Raw genomic sequence first — 13,266 nt, forward strand, 5'->3', positions numbered from 1 at the left:
ACTCCTGTCAAGAAACAGGAATACTGCATTCAAAGCACCCCTGACAGATGGCCATCCAGCCTCTGCTTAAAAGCTTCCAAAAAGGAGCCTCCACCACATTCCGGGGCAGAGAGTTCCACTGCTGAACGGCTATCACAGTCAGGATGCTCTTCCTCATGTTCAGATGGAATCTCCTTTCTTGTAATTTGAAGCCATTGTTCCATGTCCTAGTCTCCAAGGAAGCAGAAAACAAGCTGCTCCCTCCTCCCTGTGGCTTCCTCTCACATACATGGCTATAATATCTCCTCTCAGCCTTCTCTTCTTCAGGCTAAACATGCCCAGCTCCTTAAGCCGCTCCTCATAGGGCTTGTTCTCCAGACCCTTGATCATTTTAGTCGCCCTCCTCTGGACACATTCCAGCTTGTCAATATCTCTCTTCAATTGTGGTGCCCAGAATTGGACACAGTATTCCAAGTGTGGTCTAACCAAGCCAGAATAGAGGGGTACATGTATTTTCTTTTCAGAACTTAAAAGATAGACTCAAACTCCCTGTGAATTAATCTTATATCCTTTCAAACTAGAATCAGACAGAATTTTGGCAACCTACATGCTAAAAAAAATTCGTATGTTGGCAGATTCATGGCCCATCAAAAATGTTTGAAAAACTTGTTGAAATATTTTTTTAAAAAAACATCTACCAAAAGTGACATGGCATGTGTTTCAAAATTCACAATAACAGTACGACTCTTCTAACAAAAAAAAAAACTGTGCTGGTACGGCTGTACCAGGAGCTCCAACTTTATTTTCTTTCTGTTATCTGTTTTGCAGTCATTGGACAGGCCTCCTGTCCATCATAGTTAAGCTTTGGTTCCGCCCCCTGTTCTGGGCTCTGGGAGGGAAAGGAGCCATTTTTTAGTGAGTCTCACACAAGGTAGCTAAGCTATAGGACGTAGACCAGCTCATCCCGTAGAAAAGCTTCCTTTCTTAAGAGCATCCAGGGGGAAAAGAACCTCCAGGGAAAAGGGATCATCCAGGGAAACTGATCATCTAGGGAAACTGACCATCCAGAGAAACTGATTCACTGAACTCAGCTGAAATATCTTCAAGCCTCAGCTGGTAAGGTCTGCTCGATAGCCAGACGCACTTGGAATCGGTAGTAGCACCCACACTGACGAGGCATAGATAGAAAGCAGCCTGGGAGAGGTTAAAAAGGGGTTTTTCCTACGAAGAAGGTTCAGTTGAGCGAAGTCAGGTGCCAGTCCATTGAAGACTACACTAAGAAAGCCTTGAAGTGTTGTTTGAATCATTGAAGATTTGTTGTTTGTTCCATAATAAAGACTTTGTTGTATCATGAAAGACTCTAAAGACTATCACTTCAGAAAAATCCCTGACAACCTCTCTTTGAGGCGCCCCTGGCTTCCCGCGGGGCTTAAAGTATTCATCCTATAGAAAAGTACAGTTATTACAGGCCCAGTGTGCAACAGAACAAAAGCTCAGGCAATGCCCTTAAGAATCACAGTAAGTACCATTCACCATCTTTTAATTAATGTATTATTTATTTATTTCGGACATTTGTATCCCGTCCTATCTCGACCTCCGCAGAGGGATTCAGGGCAGCTAACAAAGCGGCACCCCATGGTGCCCACAACCAAAAACATAAATATGCAATTTAAATAACAATAGAACAATATAAAACATTATAAAACAGTTAATGTAACTCGTGTGATGGTACGGCGATCTATCATGCGATAAATCCCTATATATCTACAGAAGTGGATTGGAAATCATAAAAACTTATGCCAAATATAGCTTCTTAGTCTTCAAGTTACCACAAGACATGCCACCACACAGCGTACTGTGACTTCCATCAGGGCCCCAGAACATGCACATTGGGATTGCAGGTGGAAACTGAGGAAACTGGAAACTGAGATGTCTACCACTGGTTCATCCAATCCAATCCAACCCTGCTACTGTTACTGTTCTGGTACAGCTGTACCAGGAGCTCCAATTTTGTTTGCTTTGCATTGGATGTTTATTTGCAGTCCTAAGTTTCAGGGACTCTGCAGATAGGTGGTTTCTTTTGGTTGCAGTTATAGGGCAAGCCACATGTCCATCATTGTTGAGTTTGGTCCCGCCCCTTGCTCAGGGCAATTGGGAAGGGAGCCATTTTTAGTTAGTCTGAGCTAGGTTAGCTATGTACAGGATATGTGTAAAGCTTCCCCTGTACAAAAGCTTCAACCTTTAAGAATTTCCAGGGAAGCATCCCCACAGCTTTAAGAATTTCCAGGGTTACAGAAATTCCAACAGAAACAGAAGGAAAACAGTCTCCAAAGACTTTCCAGGGAAACAGCCCTAAAGATCAACGAACTCCAGCTGAAGAGACTACAGGCCTTGCTGGTAGGTCCACTCGGTGCTTTGAGACGCAGTTCAACCCGGTAGTGGTGCCCACATCAGTTAGGTTTAAGTTTACAGTCAGCCTGGGAGAAGTTAAAAGGGGGTTATTCCTTTAAAGAAGAAGTTATTGAAGATAGTTGCCTGTCCTTCGTGGGCAAGTTTAGGAATTCACCAGTTACCTAAAAGCTTGGAATCATTTGCTTAATTTTACTGAAGACAAGAGAAGTTTCTGTTTGATTGTTCATTAATAAAAGACTTTGTTGTACTTCTCAAGCCATCTAAAGACTGTTTGTGGTGGAAACCTCTGAGAACTTCTCTTTGGGCCCCCTGGCTTCCCGTTGGGCAAAGGTTGCACATCCTGTTTTAAAGACAACTATTTACAGGCCCAACGCGCGACAGAACAGTTACTGATGGCCAATTGAAAGCTCAATTAATGCAAAATCCACGAACTCCATCCTCAGGATATGTGGATAAGAAGAAGCACCTAAGTTTTCAACCGAATGCTAATGAAGGTGGTCAGTTGAAACATTCACACCTAGCTCCAGCAGAGAAGAGCTCTTTGCCTCACCCCAGCCATTCCACAGATATATAAACCCGTTGTCCTAATTCCAACAGACCTCACTACCTCTGAGGATGCTTGCCAGAGATGCAGGCGAAACATCAGGAGAAATGCCTCTAGAACATGGCTCTATAGCCCGAAAAAACCCACAAGAACCTAGTGATTCCAGCCATGAAAGCCTTCGACAATACATCATGTTAGCTGTTAACTACAGTAAGGAAAAAAGATACACACATCTGTATTTCATTGGAATGTAAAATTTGGAGTGTTACAGCTATAGAGAAAACTGTACTGCCACAGAAATTCTTTTTCTAAGAAAAGGTGTTTGTTGTTTCCTGCATTTGCTGGGTGTATAGGAGCATGTTATTTCACAAATGTTGTTATTCCACAGCTGTTTACAATTGCTTGGGAGATTAACAATGATGTGCTGTGCAAAACTTCAATGCTATATACAAGGGCTTGGGGAGGTTTTGATGCAGGAATGCACACCATCAGGTTTGAAATGATGAAAAGCAGAACTGTGCGTGTGGGTGGGAGGAGAATATCACACTTTTTCATTTAGTTTATGTGTACGTCCGCCCACTGTAACATATGCTCATACTTCAGTAGGTGAACAGACTGAAATACAACTTTTTACAGCGTTCCCACATGGCAGATCCTGATGGGTAGCGTCTCTAATTAGGACTACTCTCCACACTGTGTGTTTTATATGCCGAACATTGAGTATTTACATGTTCTTTAAACCTTGGAAACAGATCAACAGTTTGATACACAAGCCAGAAAGCTTTCTTCAATGAGACACAGTCGCTGGTACATGGCATTAATGAGGAACCGGGCTTAGCAGGATTAGGCATCATGTTGCCAGACTTTTAACCAGAGCATACACGGTTGTCTCAGTTTATCACTTCCTCTGTGCACAGACCGTTCTAATTTGTGGGGAACAAATATTTTCATTATTATTTCTGAAGACACTAATATCAGGTTTCTCAACTTTATTTTCATTAGTGAGGGCACTGGATCATTCATACCACAGCTTGACAAATTGTTCGAAAATGCTTCTCAACCAAGTATTCTCTTTAATCCCTTTACCACTTGCTATTAGAGCAATGAGGTTTTAGACAATATAGGTTTCCTGCATGTCTCTGTCTCTAGAATCTTTTCTATGTTCTCAGTTACACTTTATGGGCATGTGTTTAAGTAACTTGATCTTGTGGCAAGAGATCCGGTATGTTTGCAAGCACAGGAAAGACTCTGGAGATCAAGGACCGATTCCTTGCTTGGCCATGAAAACCCAGTGGGTTATCTGGGGTGAGTTACACACAGCACTAGAAAATCCCATAGTAGACTCTCTTTAAGGTTGCCATAAGTTAGATTTAAAGGCACACAATAACAAAAAAAATTACAAGCTTCCCTTTCTCTCTCTCTCTCAAGGTGACCCTGCGACTAGAGACGGGCTTTATGAGGGTGGAGGCCATACTCAACCTCTGGCTCAGACTATCCCGTGCACCCTTTGGTTTTGCTCCACTAACCATGGAGGATGACTTCCAATCCACATGGAAGCAGGCGGTAGCATCTACAATCTCTTCATTGGGATTTTCTCCAGGTCTACTATTAACTATGGATTGCAATCAAGCCAAAGCACTTATTAAACACTTATTAAACAAAGCACTCCCTAAACGACTCTGGCCCAGTTTACCTGTTCGAACGGATTCTCCCCTATGGACCATCAAGTTGTTAAGATCTTCTGGAGGGGCCCTGCTCTCGGTCCCACAACCCTCGCAATCATGTCTGGTGGGGATGAGGGACAGGGCCTTCTCGGTGGTGGCCCCCTGGCTCTGGAACTCTCTCCCATTGGAGATTAGAACTGTCCCTTCCCTCCTGACCTTTAGAAAGTTGGTGAAAACCTGGCTCTGGAATCTGGCATTTGATGAGTGAGTCAATAACCCTTGACCACACGGACGGATGGTGATGAATGGTGATTTTATTCTGATGACTTAACCTTATGTAATTATATGATTCAATGTGTTTTATATTAATGCTTTATAGGATGTGATGTTTTAACTATTGTGTATGAATTCCTCTGTTGTAAACCGGCCTGAGTCCCTCGTCAGAGGTGAGAAGACCGGTATAGAAAAGTTCTAAATAAATAAATAAATAAACGTATCACAGACACAGAGTGCCAACGAGGTCTGGCCTCCGTTCCAACCTTCCTTATCAATGAAGACAACAGATATCTTGCCTCCCCTATGGCATATTTAACGAACTTAGAGGTTCCTCTTCATTGAAGGGCTTTCACCCTGGCTCGATGTCACACTCTCCCATCAGCTGTACTCGAAAGTCGCTGCCGGAAGATCCCTTTCCCAGAGAAACTCTGCCCCTGTGACTCGGGTCATATAGAAACGATAGAACATGTGCTCCTTCAGTGCCCATTCTACAGGGATATCTGTGCCAGGCTTATCTTACCTTTGATATACAAGCACCCAGGCCATTCAGGACAATTTTATACCTCCCTGCTACTTGTAGATACTAATTCAGCTACAACCTACAATGTTGCAAAGTTCTGTACAGCAGCATACAAAATCCGTCAGGGGATGACTAGTCCCAAACGTTCACTGTGTGTCCAGTAATCATCTTCCCTGAATCTATAATTTGTTGATGGACCTGTGCATTGTAGGTTTTTACCGTTTCCCTTAAGCTCCCTCACCCCTATTGTGCTTCAGTATTTATATTTATATTTTTAACGTACCAAACGTACCAAGTTTGTATGAAAATGTGACTTCTATTTCCTGTGCTGGTCTATCACCAAAATAAATTATTTGATTTGATTTGACTCTCTCAAGGTGAAAAATAAGAATTCCTCCAGAAAATGAGTAGCTGATCCTTTTTGAGAAGAGCAAAGAATTAAAGCTAGAAACAGATTTCTACTTGGTAGCACTAGAAATTTGGCACCTGATTCCATTACAAACTTGTTCCAAAACTGTTAAGAATTGAGTACCCAGGAGTTCATATTCAAGAATTCATAATACACTCTTAAATCTGGAAATACTCATTTAGAAAGCTGAAGTATGATGTCTCAAGATAACCAATGGATGAACGGCTCCTTTGATCTTTGCCACTTTGTGTCAGGAATGACGTGAGAAACTGAAAGTTGTTTTTGGTGTGAGAGAATTGGCCGTCTGCAAGGACGCTGCCCAGGGGACGCCTGGATGATTTGATGTTTTTATCATCCTTGTGGGAGGCTTCTCTCATGTCCCCGTATGAGGAGCTGGAGCTGATATGGAGCTCATCTGCCTCTCCCCAGATTGTCGGTCTTCAGTCCTGCCGGCACAGGGGTTTAACCCTTTGTCACATATACCTTTGTCACGTATACCATGTTTATTCAAGTATAATGCACCATCAAGGGTAATGCACACCTTCATTTTGGCAATGTAAAGTAGCAAATAAAAGTGAACATTAGATTTGAGTAAATATGGTAATAATACCTTCTTCTATGTTAGTTATTGAATTGAGATACATTCAGCACAAAAGTACAATTGTTTTTAAAGTCAAGAATAAATGTGATAGTGTTTCTATTTCTCGAATGCCATTTGTCTAAAAAAAGGAAAAAAACTCTGTATCTCGCATGTAAAATATAAAAATTATAAAAAGTAATTGATGATAGCAAACAACACTTTCTTTAAAGATCATTTATGGTCCATTGATATGTACACAAAACAAAGTTGTATTTTTTAGTTAATAATTCATGAATAAAAATCAGCACATGTAAAATTAAGAAACAAAACTCATGTTTATCACTAACATGAAAGATTCATGACAAAGTTTAAAGTTAAAATCAAATCTTTTTGCGTTACCTTTTATAACATTCACATTTTTCCCAACATCAATTTTCCCATTTTCCCCCAACATCCATTTTTGAACAGGTTGTAAAAATCCATATGAACATTGTCAGGTATTTTCATGTGTACACATTTTCAACTCATGTTTACATTTTTTTTTTTAAAAAAACAGTCTCCTATATATAGTTTTTTGTATACTCTTTTCCCTAACATTTTCGGTTATGTACACAATTTCCCTGGAGATTTTTAAAAATATAAAATTCAGATACGCACAAACACCACTTTTTAAAATTCTGGTCTGTGTACTAGTCTGAATTAGTGCAAATTAGGTTACTTCATTATAACACATGAATGAAATTAATTTCTTCACCATTACAAATATTTTACAACTTGAACAAGACTGTGTCATTTCAAGTCAGACAACTGTGAAATCACATTCGTGCTCTGCAAATATGTTGCAACTACTTAAGATGTGAATTGTACCCAATTTATTTTCTTTCCCTCCCTTCTTCCTTCATTTCTCCCCTTCTTTTTTGTTGAACTAGTGGCAAATCTGGAATATTGAGGAAATGTCTTTGGCATGATCACAAAATGGTTTTTGCAGTGGCCATGACCAATTATTAAACATGTATTTCATGGAAGAAAGATCAGTGAGGCTAAAAGACAAGCAACCAGTCCAAGAAACCGAATACCGAAACCAGAAAAAAAGAGGCTGGCCCACAGAACACAAAACCACTTGATTGACTTTAAAAATTCCAAGTAATATTTCAACCCCACAAAAAAATAGTAAAGCTAAAAGACCTGAACACCACCACAATAGTTGTAGTTGGCTTCCCTTTCTTATATCTCCCCTTTCGAAACCCCAAGCAGGAACCAAGTGAATCCTGTGTTCAGATTTGGCCTTGTATGCCAAGTTCTGTATATGGAAGCACACAGAGCTTGGAAAGTCAGTTTCAAGAGGTATGAATATAACATGCAGATACAACTCATATTTGAAACTTTCATATTTGATTGGAAGATCCTCTAGGACAGTGGTTCTCAACCTGTGGGTCCCCAGATGTTTTTGGCCTTCAACTCCCAGAAATCCTAACAGCTGCTAAACTGGCTGGGATTTCTGGGAGTTGTAGGCCAAAAGCATCTGGGGACCCCAGGTTGAGAACCACTGCTCTAGGAGCATCCTTCTATCCCTGTTCATTCATACAAGAGTTTTTCAGGTCATTATATACTTGAAACTAGCTCTTCCGAAGTTCTTTCTTACTTGGTCTTGTGAGTTTTCAGGTCATTTCCAACTCATGGCAACTATAAGATGAACTTACCATGGATTCCTTTTGCCAATAGCTTTTCATTCTAGAACACGGCCATACAACCCAAAACACCTACAACAACCCAGTTTTCATAGGTACTTTGCCACCACCTTCTTCTGGAATCAAACTCTAGTCTCATGGAGTCCAAGTCCAATACTCAAACCACTATATCAACTGGCTCCATTTGATATACCTAATCCCATTTATGGCTCCCATACTGGCCAAATGTGAGCTACTTCTCCAGAGAGTAATTTAGACAAGCAATGGTTTAGAACCTGAGATGGTGCAGTCAATGCTATTTTTGGATTATATCACTTTTTCCTTATCCATGAAGAAATCTGGCAAGGTCTTATCTACACTGACCATTTAAATCAGTGCAGAGATAGATCAGCCCATGGGCAGCCACAAAATGTATTTGAGCTGATCTGGATTAACCCCGTTAATGTAGCTGTATCCTAGATTAATATAACTCAGCAGAAACCCTGAGTCCTCCTCCAAGTTATGGCAGTCTAGACACCTATATCTGATTCCTATGCAGAACTCATTGCAGGTATCCCAACAGCCACCCCTTGCTTCTGGAATCAAGTGGCCTGGGGACACAGAATAGCTACCCTCTCCTGCCCACCTCGCCATGTTGCTGCTAGCTATGGCACTGACAGATGGAACCTATCTTATGATGAGAGGTCCATCATCCTCTTTAAGTGTCTTGTGGCTCATGATGGAGAGAGAAATAAAGGCTTCACCCCTTTTCCCATCCTCCTTTGCAAGTCACAAGACATAGAAGAAAATGGCACCCGTACAGTAAGATGAGTTCCCTGTAAGTGCTGTAGTTAGCAGTGACATGGAGAGAGGGAGTTACCATTTGGATTCCTGCCAGGTTGGGCAGTGGTGATGCTCTGCCATTGCTGAGTTGACCCCTTTATTTATTTATTTATTTATTTATGTATTTATTTATTATTTTGGACATTTGTATCCCGTCCTATCTTGACCTATACAGAGGGAATCAGGGCAGCTAACAACCAGCACACCATGGTGCCCACAACCAAGGCAGCTCTGTTTCGGATGCCAGCTCCATCCCACTTCGTCAGTGTAGAACCTCCCTTTGGAGGCCTCCATTCTCTTTTTTGGTACAGATGCCAAGTTTTACTCAAACAACTTTGCAATCAATATTGGTATTGAACCAGTAATTATGACATCAAAAAAGGCACTATGGTCTTAAAAACTTACCAGGCAGTTGAACTTGGAAAAGACATCAGCGGTGGATTTAAAGCTTCTCCTTTCAATGCATGTCCTGTCTGCAATGTTTGAGGCATAGGCTGAGGTTGAGCCTGAGTCTGTGCTTGTCTTGGGTCCTGAGAAGGTTTAATCCACCGACTTGGTTCCGGTTTCATCCATTTCCCCTGGATTCCCCAGCTTGCTAGGTATAGTTTGCAAATATCGTAGTTCATTGAGGAATAATACAAAAGGTCCAGTACCAGCAAGACCACAACAAAAAAGCCATAGATCCACACGCCTAACAATGCGCTGTAATTACTGCAAAAAAGAAATGACAAAATAAGTGTTAACAATGAGCCTTGACTTCTTGCCATTCTCATTAATCATTGAATATTTTAAAATACATATATGGATGGTCTGTCTGCCAGTTTTTAAATCTATTCTTTCTTATACAGGCAGTCCCCAAGTTACGAACAATATAGGTTCTGTAGATTTATTCTTAAGTTGAATTTATATATAAGTTGGAACAGGTACACACACACACACATATGAATATCACAGGGAAGGGTTAACACCCCTGTGGTGTTAGTTTCTATGTCTGTGCTCCATTCAGAAGATCGTGACTCACTTTCTGTCTCTATAATAATTGGATTTTGAAAAAAATGGCTTGCTGTGGAAACAAGAATTGGTGATGAAGCTTCAGTGGAGACACCTTTTCCCCATGATAACTCTTTCAGGAGTGTTTTTCCCTTCCAAGGGATAGATTTTGTTACAGTAAATCGTAACAGGATCAAGTATGTGTGTGTGTGTGTTGAAGAAAACCTTATGCTGTTAATTATTGTGTGCAGCTGCTAATGTAGGTCAACTAGTAAGTTTGGACCACACCCAGTGGGGTATAACTGTATGGTTTTTAGAATACAGTTCAGCTTTTGCTCTGAGGAGCCTTTGCTCAGGCATTTTGCGCAACCATTTCTACTGCTCTCTCATTTGGATGAAGATGAAGAAGCCTTATTCTGTATTGCTTACAAAGATTATGTACGTTTGTTGCACTGTTTGTAACATTGGAAGTTTATGTATAACTCTGATGATAAGAGTAAAGTTTTTCTGTTTTTTTCCCTCTTGCCTGGGTGCAATGTTGTTATCTTCTGCATTGGACTTGACTGAAATATGCTTAGCGCAACAGATTTCTTTCACTTCCGGTTGTCTCAACCCCGTTCTTAACTATGAGTTGATTTTAAATCAGATGTTTGTAACTCAGGGACTCCCTGTAATATATTTTATATCTCTCAGGATAGCATACAAAGTGAAACAACAGAAGACGGCTCTCCAGGTATTAATTATATAGGTATATACTTAGTCCTTTAATATTTCATTGTGAGAGTTTCATTCAAATATCTACAACATTGGTGCAGTTCAGCATGAATGGAATGATCTATGAGCCAGACAACAATATACATGTTTATTTTCAGGACAGTTTTAGTGTCTGGAAGATTCAACAAGATTTGCTATTAATTATTATGTGCAGCTGCTTATGTAGGTCAACTAGTAAGTTTGGACCACACCCGGTGGGGTATAACTGTATGGTTTTTAGAATACAGTTCAGCTTTTGCTCTGAGGAGCCTTTGGCTCAGGCATTTTGCTCAAGCATTTCTACTGCTCTATGTAAGTTTGTTGCACTGCTTGTAACATTGCAAGTTTATGTTTTAACTCTGCTGATAAGAGTAAAGTTTTTCTGTTTTTTCCCTCTTGCCTGGGTACAATGTTATTGTGTCTTCTGCTTTGGACTTGACTGAAATACGCTTAGTGCAACAGATTTCTCCCACTTTCTGTTGTCTCAACCCCGTTCTTAACTATGAGTTGGTTGTAAGTCAGATGTTTGTAACTCGGGAATTGCCTATAATACATTTTATATCTCTCACAGCAGCATACATAGTGATTAACAGAAAACTGCTCTCCAGGTATTAATTATATAAATATATACCATATATACTCAAGTATAAGCCAACCCGAATATAAGCCGAGGTACCAAATTTTACCACAAAAAAAAAAAACTGGGAAAACGTTTTGACTCGAGTATAAGCCGAGGGTAGGAAATGCAGCAGCTACTGGTAAATTTCAAAATAAAATAGATACAATACAATTACATTGACTGAGGCATCAGTAGGTTAAATGTTTTGAATATTTACATAAAACTATAATTTAAGATAAGACTGTGGAACTCTGATTAAACCATTATTCTACCCTTCTTTAATGTAAATATGCTTGCATATCCTTCCAATAAAAATAGAATACAATAATAAATGTAATAATACTATTACTAATAATAGAGTACAATAATGGAAATGTAATAACAACAGTAATAATAGAGTAAAATAATAAATAATGAAAACAATCATAAAGTAGAATTCTCAGTGTAACAACAACAACAACAACAACAACAACAACAACAATAACAACAAAACATTTATTATGTATTTCTAACAAGGTAAAATAATAAATAACCTTGACTCGAATATAAGCCGAGCGGGACTTTTTCAGCCTAAAAAAAGGGCTGAAAAACTAGGCTTATACTCAAGTATATACAGTACTTAGTTCCTTAATATTTCATTGTGAGAGTTCCATTCAAATATCTACAATATTGGTGCAGTTCAGCATGAATGGAATGATCTATGAGCCAGACAACAATATACATGTTTATTTCCAGGACAGTTTTAGTGTTTGGAAGATTCAACAAGATTTGCTATGAAATCCTGCACAAAGAGTTTATCGAAATAAGTAGTCTGATGGGGGGAAAAAACAAGCAGACCTGTATGCTGATGCTATTGCCTCTAAAATGCTATTGTCAGTACAAACTGTGCATTAAAGTCATGCCTACGCTCAGCTGTTTCTGAAAGACAAATTATATTATCAGCATAACCATGTAGTGTAGTTTGGACTATACCAACTAAAGACAGCAGATGGCTGAAAGTACCCTAGTAGAAATTACGTCCACAGATGGTAGACTCCTTCCATAAGAAAACTAACTTTATAAAATTGTTTTGTGCTGGTAGGATTTCTTTTCTCCTTTCCGTTACTTTTAAGAAATGTGGGTATAATGACGTGATGTAGCCCTTCATAACTACACATTCGGCATTCAAGCATGCAATTGCTCAGCTTGATAAGAACTGCAGCATATGATTCTGCCAACTGTGTAGTTCAGCAGTACAAAAAGCACAGGTACTGCCAAATTATTCCCTCTGGTCTTGCTTTCAGGCTGCTGAGTGCGGCATCTTTAAATGGAGGACCAACTTAATGGAACAGAGTGTGCTGTAAACTCCCCCCCCCCCCAAAAAAAAACCCAATATGATGGGGAGGGGGTTGGAGGTGGAAGTCACTGTATGAGCCTGAAAATGAAATGCATTTCTGTTTCTGTCAATGTTTTTGCAAAACCGACCATGGCATGCCATTATGTTCACAGCCTGGTTCATTTTTTTACTGAACACTTCATTGCCCAGAATGTCATGTGTACTAAATGTGCACGCAACAAATTATTCTTGGAGGTGGTGGAGGAAGACAAAAAGAGGACTCTCATTTTAAAAACCTTAATGAGATCTCTTAAGTGGTTAATCATTTTTCAGATATGATTATTTGATACTTACCTCATGAGTTGCATCACAGAGTGCACCAATGTACACGATACAGATTTCAACTAAAAGGACCCCCATATACAAGGGCGGCTCAACCCATTACACAAAGTAAGCATTTGCAGTGTAGTTGATTTTGCCCAGGGGCACTCTTGAGGCGCTCTTGGGGAAAAATAGACCTTGACATATGCAAGTTGTAGTTACTGGGATGTATAGTTCACCTACAATCAAAGAGCATTCTGAACTCCACCAATGATGGAACTGAACTAAATATGGCACACAGAACTCCCACGACGAACAGAAAATATATATCAGTGATTGGTTGGGGTGGGGGCGCCAAAATACTGTTTGCTTAC

General features: G+C 39.9%; 1 protein-coding gene across 3 annotated transcripts in view; it reads right to left on the bottom strand.

Moving 5' to 3' along the window:
* SHISAL1 (shisa like 1) overlaps window positions 1-13,266 on the bottom strand; it is a 166,953-nt gene that overhangs the window by 41,637 nt on the left and 112,050 nt on the right. For all 3 annotated transcript variants that reach the window (XM_060778160.2, XM_067468913.1, XM_067468912.1), the window contains exon 4: window positions 9,300-9,605. In XM_060778160.2, the coding sequence (XP_060634143.1) occupies window positions 9,300-9,605 (306 nt within the window). The remainder of the gene's footprint in view (window positions 1-9,299; window positions 9,606-13,266) is intronic.

This window comes from Anolis sagrei, chromosome 5 (assembly GCF_037176765.1).
Source record: "Anolis sagrei isolate rAnoSag1 chromosome 5, rAnoSag1.mat, whole genome shotgun sequence".
Taxonomy (NCBI): Eukaryota; Metazoa; Chordata; class Lepidosauria; order Squamata; family Dactyloidae; genus Anolis; species Anolis sagrei.